General features: G+C 33.5%; 2 protein-coding genes across 2 annotated transcripts; both read right to left on the reverse strand.

The window, feature by feature from the left end:
• Positions 1-151: 151 nt before the first annotated feature.
• Positions 152-448, reverse strand: LOTGIDRAFT_135824 (hypothetical protein; the record flags this gene model as incomplete). Its single annotated transcript, XM_009046430.1, has 1 exon — positions 152-448. A coding segment is annotated over one exon (297 nt), but the record flags the coding sequence as incomplete, so codon positions are not given.
• A 9,098-nt stretch (positions 449-9,546) lies between these two features.
• Positions 9,547-12,894, reverse strand: LOTGIDRAFT_170607 (hypothetical protein; the record flags this gene model as incomplete). The annotated part of the gene is made up of 6 exons (XM_009046431.1): positions 9,547-9,629; positions 10,045-10,252; positions 11,117-11,220; positions 11,688-11,867; positions 12,338-12,418; positions 12,852-12,894. The coding sequence occupies 6 exons, from the start codon at positions 12,892-12,894 to the stop codon at positions 9,547-9,549; spliced, it is 699 nt and encodes a 232-aa protein (XP_009044679.1).
• Positions 12,895-13,428: the final 534 nt, after the last annotated feature.

Consider the following 13,428-nt stretch of genomic DNA (forward strand, 5'->3'; position numbering starts at 1 on the left):
GTAGACAAAATTCAAAATGTCAAAAAATTAGATGCAGACAGAATTTAAAATGTCGAAGAATTAGATGTAGACAAAATTCAAAATGTCAAAAAATTAGATGCAGATAGAATTTAAAATGTTAAAAAATTAGATGTAGACAGAATTTAAAATGTCAAAAAATTAAATGTAGACAGAATTTAAAATGTCGAAAAATTGAATGTAGACAGAATTTAAAATGTCGAAAAATTAGATGTAGACAGAATTTAAAATGTTGAAAAATTAAATGTAGACAGAATTTAAAATGTCGAAAAATTAGATGTAGACAGAATTTAAAATGTTGAAAAATTAAATGTAGACAGAATTTAAAATGTCGAAAAATTAGATGTAGACAGAATTTAAAATGTCGAAAAATTAAATGTAGACAGAATTTAAAATGTTGAAAAATTAAATGTAGACAGAATTTAAAATGTCAAAAAATTAGATGTAGACAGAATTTAAAATGTCAAAAAATTAGATGTAGACAGAATTCAAAGACATTTGATGTTCTGTACCATTCAATTGAAGCCTGGATTGGAACGGTCAGAACCTGTTCAGAACTAACCAATCGAGCGCCTCCCAGGATTCTCTCTGAGAAGTTTATGAATAAATGAAGTTGAGAAGAAAAAGTTTGTTTGAATGGAACTTGTCTCAATTTTTTGTCCATAATATAAAAGAATGAGTGATGATTTTGTTTTTAATTATTAACCCCTCTTTGACATTTTTGCTTTATCAGCTGATAGACCTCAATTTTGAAATCCTTCATGTAATTGTCTGTAAACCACATGTCAGATTTACATTCTTAAATGTGAAACTGAGTATTTTTTCGACAAAGCTTCCAACTAGTCATCCACGAATATATTCTAAAAACATCAGTGGTAGTTTTTTGATAATGGGTTTATTCATTACAATAGGAATAAATAAGATATTTAGACTGCATGGACATTTTTAATTTTTCCGAAAAATACTTTGGGCAGCTGAAACAGAATTCTATCAGCTTGATAAGCAAATTTTTGTTATATCATTTTAAGTGAGGCACTTGAGAAATTGATGTGAAAGGGACTGCAAAGTAATGGCTTAATAGATCTTATCCTCAACAGTATTTCTATTTGGTATTTGGGTTATCCAATGTGTTTGTAAGTTCGTTGCTATATTGCCATTGGCAGACTTTATCAGTTATAATTTTAAAAGGACATTTCGGTGTTTATTGTTGGTCGAAATTTTTTTTTGCTAAAATTTGTGCAAACTTTAAACCAAAATCTATCCCATAATGTATCTGAAAGTTTTAACTTATAATATTATGTATAAGATTATTTAACATTTTAAAGTTCGTTAGGCTTTTTTGGAAGCTGTTAAAAAACTACTGTACGGATTTGATTAAAATAAAAGCCTAATTGTAGAGAAATATTTCTCCTACGTTTTCTAAAGATTTCAACTAATAATAACAGGCCATTATAAAGCCAATCACCAAAACTAGGTCAAACTTCTTAATTAACAATTAGTACTCTCAGTTTTTAATTAACCCTTCTGAAACAAATTCAGTTTGATCAAGAGTATACATAGATATATATAGCATATTTTAGAAATATTTTCAGCTATAATTATTTCAATAATGAAAATGTTTTACAACAAAGCGGAATGCCCCTCTAAAGCAGTACTGACAGTTTTAGAGTGTCTTTGCATTAATGTAAATCATTGTCAATTTACATTAAATAGAAAACTTCCAAGAAATTGTGACAAAAATCTTGTGTTCTCATGTTTAAATATTTATCAATGCAAAGATATTCTAAGACTGACAGTACTATTTTAAAGGTGATTTTTCAATTCTCATAAAAATAATTGGTAAAATTCGAAAAAACCAACCAACTTGCAAAGACAGTAGTGATTAATGTCTTACTTGTTTCAGTTATGTATTCATTTACTAAATTAAAAGAATTTCAGAGTATATCAACGCAAAACATACCTACGCAATGACATTTACATGTTTATAATGACATTGATATATAGATCACTGGGGTTTTTATGGCACAATGTAACTGGCTTGTGTCTGAAATCAACTTTCTTATCAGATTTTTTCAGCTAGCCAGTTTTTAACTGAATTTTCTGGCTTAAAAAATTGGATGAATAAATTGGCTGAAATGGTTTCCTTAAAAAGATGGGTTTCCTTATTTTCATTTACGCTCATGAAAATGCTAATACTTATATGAATAGAAAGTAGATGTGTTCTTATGTCGTGGAAAAATTCCAATTTGTCTCACATGTCCATAATTACTTCATAATTAGCTAAATTAGAAGAAAATTACTAGCAGAATTCCAATAAGTGACCGATAAGAAAGGTCAAAAAGTATTTTTTTGTTTATCCAGACTGTACATACATGGACATTTAGGAATGATTAAAACTCCTTATGCAACAAGAACAAAATGATAATTCATTAGAAACACCAATTAATCAAATGGTTTGCTTAATTTGCTATACATATCCAATGAAATTGTCAGAAGAAGTTCTATACATTAACACATTGGAATGAAGGGGTTATGGTCAAATCTCAGTGTGTTTATTCAGGGATATTTGTGTGTGTGATATATTTTTAGTTTTTTAGTATTTATTTTCTGTAATTAATATTATAACATAACATTGTTAATAAAGTATTTAATTATGATTTAAAGATGTGTCATTATTTTCATTTTACAACCTTCTCCAAACAATGAATACATAGAGGGTAAGAGCGATACAACGTTTTTATACAGTCACATGAAATGGGGGGGGGGCGCGTATATTTTCATCAACCATGTCCATCTGTCCGCCCATAATTGCTCGTAAAGCACAATTCTTCACTGATTTTGAGGAAACTTGTTGTGATTGTCTGTAATCAACCAAGGATGAACCCTATTAAAATTCAGAAAAATATTTAGTATGAGTTATTGCCCTTGTTCTTGAAATTCTCACAAACACTCAAGAAAGTGCAATTCTTGACGGATTTTGATGAAAATTGGTGTAAATGTTTATCACCAAGCGATTAACCCTATTGAAAATCAAAAAAATTGAAAAATAATTAGTATGAGTTATTGCCCTTTTTCTTGAAAACGCGTTCAATTTTAGCTTGTAAGCACTCCAAAAGGCACAATTCTTGACAGTTTTAGTTATCACCCAAGGATGAACTCTATTGAAAATCAGAAAAATCGAAAAATAATTCAATTTTTAGCCAAAAAACACTCTAGAGGTTACAATTCTTGATATATTTTGACGAAACTTGGCATGGGTGTTGGTAATCACCCAAGAATTAACCCTATCGAAAGTCAGAAGAATCGAAAAATATCTTAGTTTGAGTTATTGCCCTTGTTCTAAAAAACCATAGAGGTAATAATAATATTATTACCTCTATGTTAAAAACGCGTTCAAGTTTTAGACTGTAAAAACTCCAGAACAATCCAACTCTGTTTTCAAGTGATTTCCAACAGTCGATATTCCGAAGACTTTTTTCAATATGAATGGATGAAAGCTTTCCCCAAGTTTATAAAACTAGTTTTGAGATTTTTTCCCGAAAAACTTGCATTCGGTGGGGGCTGCCCCCTCTTCCACCCCTTTGGCTCCGCCACTGCAAGTGATTCCCCATACACATCGGTTAAATAGGATATTAAAACATTAAAAGCTTTCTTCAGACATGATAGCTTTAAGTGAAAGATACGCATCAGTTGAATCGAATTTTGAAACAACATGAGCTGCAATATGAGCAGCTTGTAGAATTAAATTAATTCCTTACACATACGTTTAATACTCTAAAAATCTAACATAATAAACTTTATTCACAAATGATAGCTTTAATTGCAGGATAAGCAGCATGAAAGGGTTGTCTGTTTAAGTGTTTTCAATATCTATCATCATAACTTTCAACAGAATAAATTGGTAGGGGGGGGGGGGGGGGGGGGGGGGATATTGATGGGAACAATCGAAGCAATTATAACGTCATAATAGCGCACAGTTAGACATTTCGTTGAAATATCTACAAGAAGACGTGTTAAGTCAATCTTCTGCAAAAATTTTAAAAAGTTCTTCTGAATTTTATTGTGCAGTAGTCTTTATTTCGATTGAAAATCGGTGAGTTAAGAGAATTTGGTTTGTTTGTGGTTCACCTGAATGTTATCTGCTCTAATTTTCTTGGAAAATAGTGTTCATTTTTACTCCAAGTCCAAGTTGGATTTTCTTTTCTTGGCTGTCATGTTTTCGGAGTATTGATTAATTCACATGAAAATGTGTTGGTTTTGAAATGTCCAGGTCCAAGAAATAATGAAATTCCTTGAGTTACCAAACTTTTCAAACAAATTACACTGGATTATATCCGATTCTTTAATTGAAATTTCTATTATCATTTTTTAATCAGCATCGTTTTCCAGATTAACATGGAACAACTTCGAGAAGAATCCATTGAAGAATGGTTGGGAAAAAGCTGCAGGTATTCCATTTTTTAACCCATTGTAGAATGGCTCACATTTCAACAAGCATCTTAGACACATGGCTTGAAGATTTTGAGAGCAAGAAGTTAAACACAGGCGATGGTTTTGAAGAACAAAAAGATGTCAATGCTCAGTACATTGAAGACATATTGGCGATGATGCCTTCAGAGAAACGGATTCCTCAACTAGATAAGGTTAAATATTTCAGAGAAGGCTGGGGATAGTAATGGACTGTCTTTCCTCGGCAAGCGAAAGTCTCACGACCTTTATCCTTACAATATCAAGATATTACAATGTCTGTCTAAAGCCTTGACATCATTAGACACTTTTCTTGTATAACAGGCAGCTGTAAATGCAGCGTTGAGTGCTCTGATTGGCAGAATTTGTTAGCGCACAATCCAATCAAATTTCCGCATTTACAAACTTTCGTGGTACAAGAAATGATGTCAAAGTATTAGACGGAGTTCGTTATAAGTTGACAATATGAAGGTGAATAGTCTTCGCTAAATCATTTCCCTTTATATCTTCACAATGTCAAGATATTACAACTTCATCCTATACCTTGACAACAATAACCACCTTCTTGTATCACAGAATGCAGCGATACTTTGTACGCCGACAAATAGAGCAAATAGAGCGAAAATTGAAGCCCTCGACAGAAAAAACTAACCGAAGACCATTCATCTTCACATTGCTTGGCAAAAATATGGGGTCGGTTATAAATGATCAAATCAGCGTTAAGGTTTTAACAAATCATTATTAATTATTACGTCATAATAACGTTACATGACAATGCTTACATTATTCAACAATTTGTAGGAATACCAAGACGTATAGAGTCACTTGGCTTACATTTTACTAAATTTTCACATTGCAAAACGAATCAACGTATCAAAAATCGGTGAGTAATATATTTTTTTAGTTGATCGTTATCAAAGTTACTCGGTTAAACCAAGAATTGTGAATTTTCATTGAATAATCTTGTTTTATATAGTTTGTGATTTGCTGTGATATTTCAGTAATGCTTGATATGATTTCCCGTAGAAAGGGTGGGTTTTAAAAGCCAACCGCTGCCAACCGGCATATTTCTTTTCTTGCTTTGAGATATTTTCCTTCACATTTTCTGATTCAATTCGTGTTTAAAACAGCAATAATCTCTTTTAAAAATAAAATGGGGCACACAATAAAACGTACACAAACCTCTAGATTTTTTTTAAATAATCACAAGGACTGAACAAGGTTGTTTGTTTCAGAATCATCGATATATGTAGTGGATAAAAATCTTCACCAAGACTGGAAAATTTCTAAAAATGGAAAATTTGGTAGCCTCAAAAGAATACTTTTTTCATGTGTTCTCATGTCATACTATGTAAAATGGTGACAAAAACCCTGTTGCGATCACCTGTCGGATGTAAAAAGTCTAGCCTACATGACCCGATGATTATGAGCAAGTGTTTTTCGCCTACGAGAACGCACATGACCTAGTTGTGTCATTGTTAGTACCAGTATTTATAGACCCAGTGCTGGTGGTAAAAAAATGTGCATCTCGGCTCAGTTTGATACTTCTTAAGATTTATTGGATTATACTTATTGAGATATTCTGTTGTAAAATTAAAAAACCAGGCAAGTCCATTGAAGCATATTATGAAACAAACCTATCTCAAAGCAAGAAAAGAAATATTAATTTGTTTCGTTTCATTTTTAAACTAATTTTTATTCCATAATATTGACGTCAACAACAATTCCGTCAAATTGAATAGTTTCGTTTTGTAGCATGAAAATCTACGATCCTTAAATTTGACAATGCTCATTTTAGCGCCTTTTTTTTCATTCCGGTATGCCGGTTGGCAGCGGTAAGCGGTTGGCTTTTAAAACCCAACCCCGTAGCAAGGCGTAATGCATTTGAAGAAAGTGCACTTATTTTCAACCAGAGGAAGAGGAAGAGAAGTCAGACATTAGAATGAATGGGAATTGCAAAGAAATTCTCCAACTGGAAAACATGCAAGAAATAAAGACGACGAAAACTAACGAACTTGTCGGTTTCAAAGAAATTTAGAGCAAACGAAAGCTGGCAAATGCCCTGGTAAGTTTTGATCTCAAACCAGACGACATGAAGCAGACATCAATCATCTTATTGAACAGGACTGGTCAGTAGCTAAAACAAGACGGCATCAGATAACAATGGTCAAAATTCCTGAATCAATACCAACGGATCCCACGTCCGTAACATCGAGATTGGGAGGCAGAAATGTGAAGGACATAAGAAGAAAAACTGATACACAAGCGAAAGACTGTGGTACAACAGATCTTGTAAAAGAAAAGACAAAGTCAGCTGGATCTAAAGGTGAAATCCTAAACATGATCAATCAATTCTGGGTAATATGTAAATCACGCGCCCTTTCTCTCATAATATCGGTAACACAAGCCATTTTTCCACAGAAGTTCTCCTGAAAACGGATTCTACGTGAAATTTGTGCATCAACATCATTTAAGGTGAGGTGTTGTCAAACAGAATCGTGTTAAGTTTTTTTTCTCAAAATCTTTCAAACCGTGGCGGCGCCAGCCTCCTGAGACTGGGGATACAAATGGGTGGGACAGATTGCCTTAATAGTGGCACGACTGTCGGTGTTGTGTTTTTAAATGCGACAGTTCTGAAGGAGCGAATAGGCACAAACCTTGAATTTTAGAGCGTTTTAGTTATCCCCATGACAGATTTTTAGAATAATTGAATTGATTAGTTGAATTCTGACACAAATTATGGGCAAAAACTTATAGAAATCATTTATTTAAATTTGTTAGAAAAGAAATGGGGGTACAAACCATATTTCTAGGGGAGCAAAGGTACTCCTATGCTTTCAAAGTCAAATTTTCATAAATCTTTTGTCATTATCATTTCAGAAAACCCAAAGAAAACCAGACAATATGAAGCAGAGACATCAACAACCTTACTGAACAGGTCTGGTCGAAGTTCCTGAATCAATACCAACGGATGGCACTTCCGTAATAGGAGAAAGGAAGAGATGACTGTCGGGAATAATGATCAAGCTTCTGATATTGGTAAGTGATCTTGTATTATGCGTGATATTCATATATCTACCATAATGCTCAGTGGCGGCGCAAGCCTCCCGAGACTGGGGTACAAATAGGGGGTAAAGTGACTCCATGGGGAACAACTGGGGGGCAAAAACGTAAAAAAAAACATATTTGAATTTGTGATAAATAAATTTGGGGTAACGTTTGTGGCTTAGCCAGGATTTCTTTGAGATGGAGGGGGATGGGGGTAGGGTGCTGGTTGGGTTCAATAAGGGCATCTCCCTGGAAAATTTCCTTATCTAGGATGGCATCGAGGTCCCTCCCCCCTTTCTAACATACGCCACTGGCGGCGATCTACGGCGTTCCGATTACGATCAGATAACGCTCCAACTGGAAAACATGCAATAACCAAAAGACGTCATGAGAAAACAAAGGTTTTGATCTCAATTTCAAATTTCAAATCCGTAAATATATAATATAAAATATTCATTACGAAGATCTTTAAAATGAGAATTTCAAGTCGGTTGTCATTTCTGAAAGCTGCCTGCGGGTGCATGTTACTTGCCTGGCAAGCTATCTTATACTTTGTAGGCATCTTAACGTTTTAGATAAAGAAAATTCTGGGAATGTTTGAATGTTTTAACTTCAAGGGAGGTAATTAAGGAGAGAAATAAAATTTAAAATGTAAGTACAAGATATAGGTCAAACACACTTAACGGGACGTTATTGGATAGATAACTTTTCTGAATTTCAGTTCGTTTCTCACAGAAGATTAACTGTAAAATTGAGAACTTTCTTGATTTTTGTCAGAAATTCAAAACATACTTCAATGGCAATGTTTTAATAGAATATAGGTCAGAATTATCTTGCTTAGATTAAGGGAGATAACTATGTTTCAATTTCTAAATGTAAACAAAGAAGTACAGTGGTGTAACCTATTTTCGTGGATATAAGAATTCAACACCGAATTTCGTCAAAGTTTACAAAAAAAAAAAAATTTTTATATTCTACAAAATAATTGAAATTGGTTTATTTCGATTTTCTTTATGAATCCTTCACTTTGACCCATATTTCATGAGCGGCAACGGCGGCAGAATGTGTCACCTATTTTCGTGTACAATGTTTGATCTATAAATAAGTCTAGAAAAACACGTTGTATAGATACCGGGTGGTATAATTAACTTCTCCTAGTATTTATCTTTAATATCAATTCATTATAACTAGTGTCAATTCCTTCAAAGAACCACGATTTTTAGAAAAAAAAATAGTGACTGACAAAATATGATGCGTAGCCTGATTTATTGCTAAAAGTCATTGAAACAACATAGGAATAAGGTCCACTTTTTGTTCCATAGAAATTTTCTGCTGACACGGAATTCGGTAGTTGATCACGTGACTTCATTCGTTGGACTACATTCTAGCAGACGACACTTGGAATTCCGATTACCGCTTGGGATTATAAGGAAATTCGGCCGATAAAAAATGGTGACGTTTGGTAATAACTGAAATCCGCCATTTTGTATTTGTCAAAGTATACATTAATACATTTTACCTTGCTTGAAACTACTGGATTCATTCTACTAGCTGATATTGTGCAGACAACCTATGGTTATCAAAACAAGCTAATGCAAGGTCGCTCATGTAAATTATTAAATATTTCCAGAAATCCACGAAAAATAGGTTACCACGAAATTAGGTTTCTTGACTGTACCATTAGTAGACAATTGAATTGATGATTAATTTAACAGGTAATTAAGGGATTATCAGAATATCAGGTTGGTAATGGCTTTATACTTCATTAGACTAGAGTTGTCATTAAATTTTGCATTTGACCGACATTGAAAGCCCTAATGGCTAACCAATACTTGATGTCTAATAGAGGATATTGACTGACGGTCATTTCAGAAGCCCCGTCGGTCATGTCCGGCAGATAGAGCCAAATCAACATCCCTGGTTCACATCCTTAATATATCTAATTAGATCTTCCTAAGATCCAAACATTAATCAACAGACACCATTTTTTTTCTCCAATGATTTATTAATCTTTTAACCAATCAAATTAATACCAAAGGGATTGAAGGAAACACCTCTTTTACATTTACCATCATGAAGAATCATCCAACTAGTCACTGAAATAGATAATAATCATTAATTCTAATGATAAATAATTATGTGATATTATTGTATAAACTGTGTCTTTTAAAAACAACTTTGGTTAGTATTTCTAGATTTGAGATTTGAGATTTGATAGCTTACCTTGGTTAATATTTCTAGATTTGAGATGTTCTATATAATAACGTATCTTGGTTAATATTTCTAGATTTGAGATGTTCTATATAATAACGTATCTTGGTTAATATTTCTAGATTTGTGAAATTCTATATAATAACAACATACCTTGGTTAGTATTTATAGATTTGAGAAGTTCTATATAATAACAACATACCTTGGTTAGTATTTCTAGATTTCAGAAGTTCTATATAATAACAACATACCTTGGTTAGTGTTTCTAGATTTCAGAAGTTCTATATAATAACAACATACCTTGGTTAGTGTTTCTAGATTTCAGAAGTTCTATGTGGTAACACAGTTCACACTCATCATAATAGTTATGGTTGTTTGAAGCACAAATAGTTGTATGATTTTGGTTATGACTATGGCCTTTGTGATGTCGTGGACAGGAAATTAAATTAAATCCACTCTGTTCTATCGCTAGTCCACTAGTATTTTGCTTATACTGGTCACAATGTACCTATCAAAATATCAAACAGTCCAATATATATTTATATAAAGGTCTATCTTGGATTTACTAAGAAAGGTCTATTCCTAAACAAGGATCGCTCAAAAAATTTAAGGCCCACTTGATAAAGCTAATAGCTGGTTAATTTGTACACTTAAGGTAAAATTCTGAGGTTCTAAAGGTAATTGTACAGACTCAGCATGCCTTCATGGAGGCTGACATCTTGCCCTGGTTGCTAGGACAGCAATATCGCCCTCTGTTATCACTTATAGGGTCATGGATGGTACATTGGGCTTTCATGGCATCAAAATCATGATTTAAGAGTTAGGGTCATTTTAATTAGTTAATTAATTAGTTGAGTCACATTAGACGCCACCCTTCTTAAGAATACACAAGTTATATATCAAGGGGGGAGGGGGGGGGGGGGGCTCAGTTGCATCAAATGAGATGGGTCGGTTGTCCAATTTTTCAGGAAGGGAAGGGCTTTAGCTGCGGGCTTGGTGATTATTATATCTGTCAAAGCGTGGCTTCGTTCAATTAGTTTTAAGATTGTTATTTTAAGTTCTGGATTCTTGGGGAATATTGTAGATTATACATTCTTTGTGTCCCTTATATATAGGATTATTTCCCATTAATATGAAACATTCAGATTATTCTATTTTATGTAGCTCTATGATCAAGACATACTTTTATTTAATTCGTCGGAATCTATCGACGATTTTGATTTTCTCTTGAAAACAAAAACCCATTTCAAGAAGACATGGAGTTTATGCAAATTTCATTATGCACAGCTGACATTATGTGGTCGAAGAGTAATGCTTAAATTTGACTTCAGGGGTGTACATTTTTTTAAACTTTGGTTGCAAATTTACTCACAGGTCTTGGTTTAGGACAGCTTGTTGTAGTAGACGATACCATAGCTAAATGTTTATTTTCATTGGCATATTGACATTGTGCTCTTCTGAATTTACAAGGGTTCTCTACAAGAAATGATTTATTGTAATATCAAAATACGTGTAGTATCATTTAACCATATTAAAATAGAAGGAAACAACGTGATATAAATCATCAACTAAACACGCATGACTTTTGATTTACGTCGGTTGAATTTGCCAACTGGAATTAAAAGGTTTCTCCATGTGATGATCGGAAGGGTAAAAGAAATCATCGAGTTCCCTGCCAACCAGAATTAAAAGTTTTCTCCTTGTGGAAGAAACCGAGTTCGGTATAAATTTACAAGTTGAAAAACAACTATCGGCTATTTGTTCTTTGAATTTTTGTTATCATAGCACACCGTATTATTACCGGAAAAGATGCATGACCATAAAAGGTAACACTCCACATAAAGCTACCATGCTCTAACTAGGCTAAAAAATATCTTTAAAAAATCTATTTAGTATAAAAGCTTTAATATGCAGATCTTCTTTGTATATTAGAATAACATTACCATAGACTTGGTTGTTAGATCCACAAACTGGATCAAGTTCTTCGTCACAGATTTGAGTACAAGCTTTAAGTTGTTTGTGAACACCTAGATTAGAACACTCCCCACTGTGGACTTCATACAAGACCTTTTTGTTAGCAGCATGAGCTCTACACGATTCAATACCAAAATGACAGGCATTAACTAAAATCAAAATAAAGAAGAAAGTGTCAATGGATTCTTGCAGATGTCTTTCAGTGTCTTCATCAAAATAAATTCTAAATTTTAACCTCACTGTGTCTAATACCTTGACTGCAATAGTCTCTTTGATGTATTAGGGACGTTTGTTAATGCAGCGATTTGATTGGATTGTACACTACCAAATACACCCAATCATAGATTACACACGCAGCCAACTAGTTTAGAGTCTTTCTGACGAAGGCACTGATTTGCTGTATTCGGTAGCGTACAATCCAATCAATTCCCTGCATCTTAAAACTTCCACGATACAAGAAATATGGCTATTGCCGTCAAGATATTAGACTGTGAAAATGCAATGGTCTGAGGGATATGACGTGTGGTCCTTTTTTGTACACCATACTGAAATATTATAAAAAGCCTTGAAAAAAAACACACACGCCGCGAAAATGATATTTCCAACCAGAATGACTCACCGTACGTCTTGCCATCAGAGCCACAAATTTCCTTCTTTTCACTGGTACAATCTTGTTGACATACATCAGCACTCAACACAACTGAAATAGCGGAATGATAATCTATAATCTGTTTGTATTAAGAGTGAGTAAGTTCATAGAAACCCCTATGTAAAGCATTTATTCTGCAAATACAGCTTTATTTCGTAAAGCGTTTCTTTTGATTACTAAATCGTGTAGAATTTTTACCCAAAAGCATCAAAAAGACCTATGCTAATCAATCAAAATATTGTTAAAAAGAGTTAATGTTCTCGAAATTATTTTATTGAACAGATAATTCAATTGGCTGAATAACAATTTGCTTCGAACATAAGATGCATATCAATTTCTCCAGATCATGGACGGCAAGTCGAGTGATTCGCAGAAAATAACACATCAAATTGAGAGAACTAAGGAAGACACTGTTTAAAATTGCCGACAAAAAAGCATGATCTCACCAAACAGACAGAAAGGTTTCGTGAAAAGTAGAACTAACCTGCTACCAACAAACTAAAAGAAATTATTTTTGCTCCCAGCATGTTGACGGTAGACTTTACACTGTGGACGTGAAAAAATAACAGATGACCTTATCTATAATTCCTGGCGACTCTTATCTACCCTCTACCCCTATCTTGTTAACATACATACTCTATCCTTATCTCTATCTGATCCTGGTCTTGGTTTTTTCCCAATAACCCTATCTATAGTTGTAGTTTCACGTTTTCTTAGTATAGGCCACCTTTCTGATTTATCGTCCGAGAGTTAATTCTTCTCAATAAATAAGACAAACTGTTTTTTTGACATCATTATCGCAAATATTTCTCAAAGAAATCAGAATTCAGATTCTCAATACGGGTTTTTTTGGCTGTCTCAAAGCACAATTTAAAGCGTTATGTTTCTACAATTGCGTTATTCTTTGTTATTCTCCTTTGCTAGAAAGAAAGCATCACCAGCAGGAGATTGGGCATGGACCACACAATCTAATCTGATTTCAAGCGTGTTTATAAACCAGTACCATCGAAAGGTTCTTCTGGCACCAAAAGTTGCAGCGAAAGAGGAAATTACCTTTATGG

The sequence above is a fragment of the Lottia gigantea genome (genome assembly GCF_000327385.1).
Source record: "Lottia gigantea unplaced genomic scaffold LOTGIsca_101, whole genome shotgun sequence".
NCBI lineage: Eukaryota > Metazoa > Mollusca > Gastropoda > Lottiidae > Lottia > Lottia gigantea.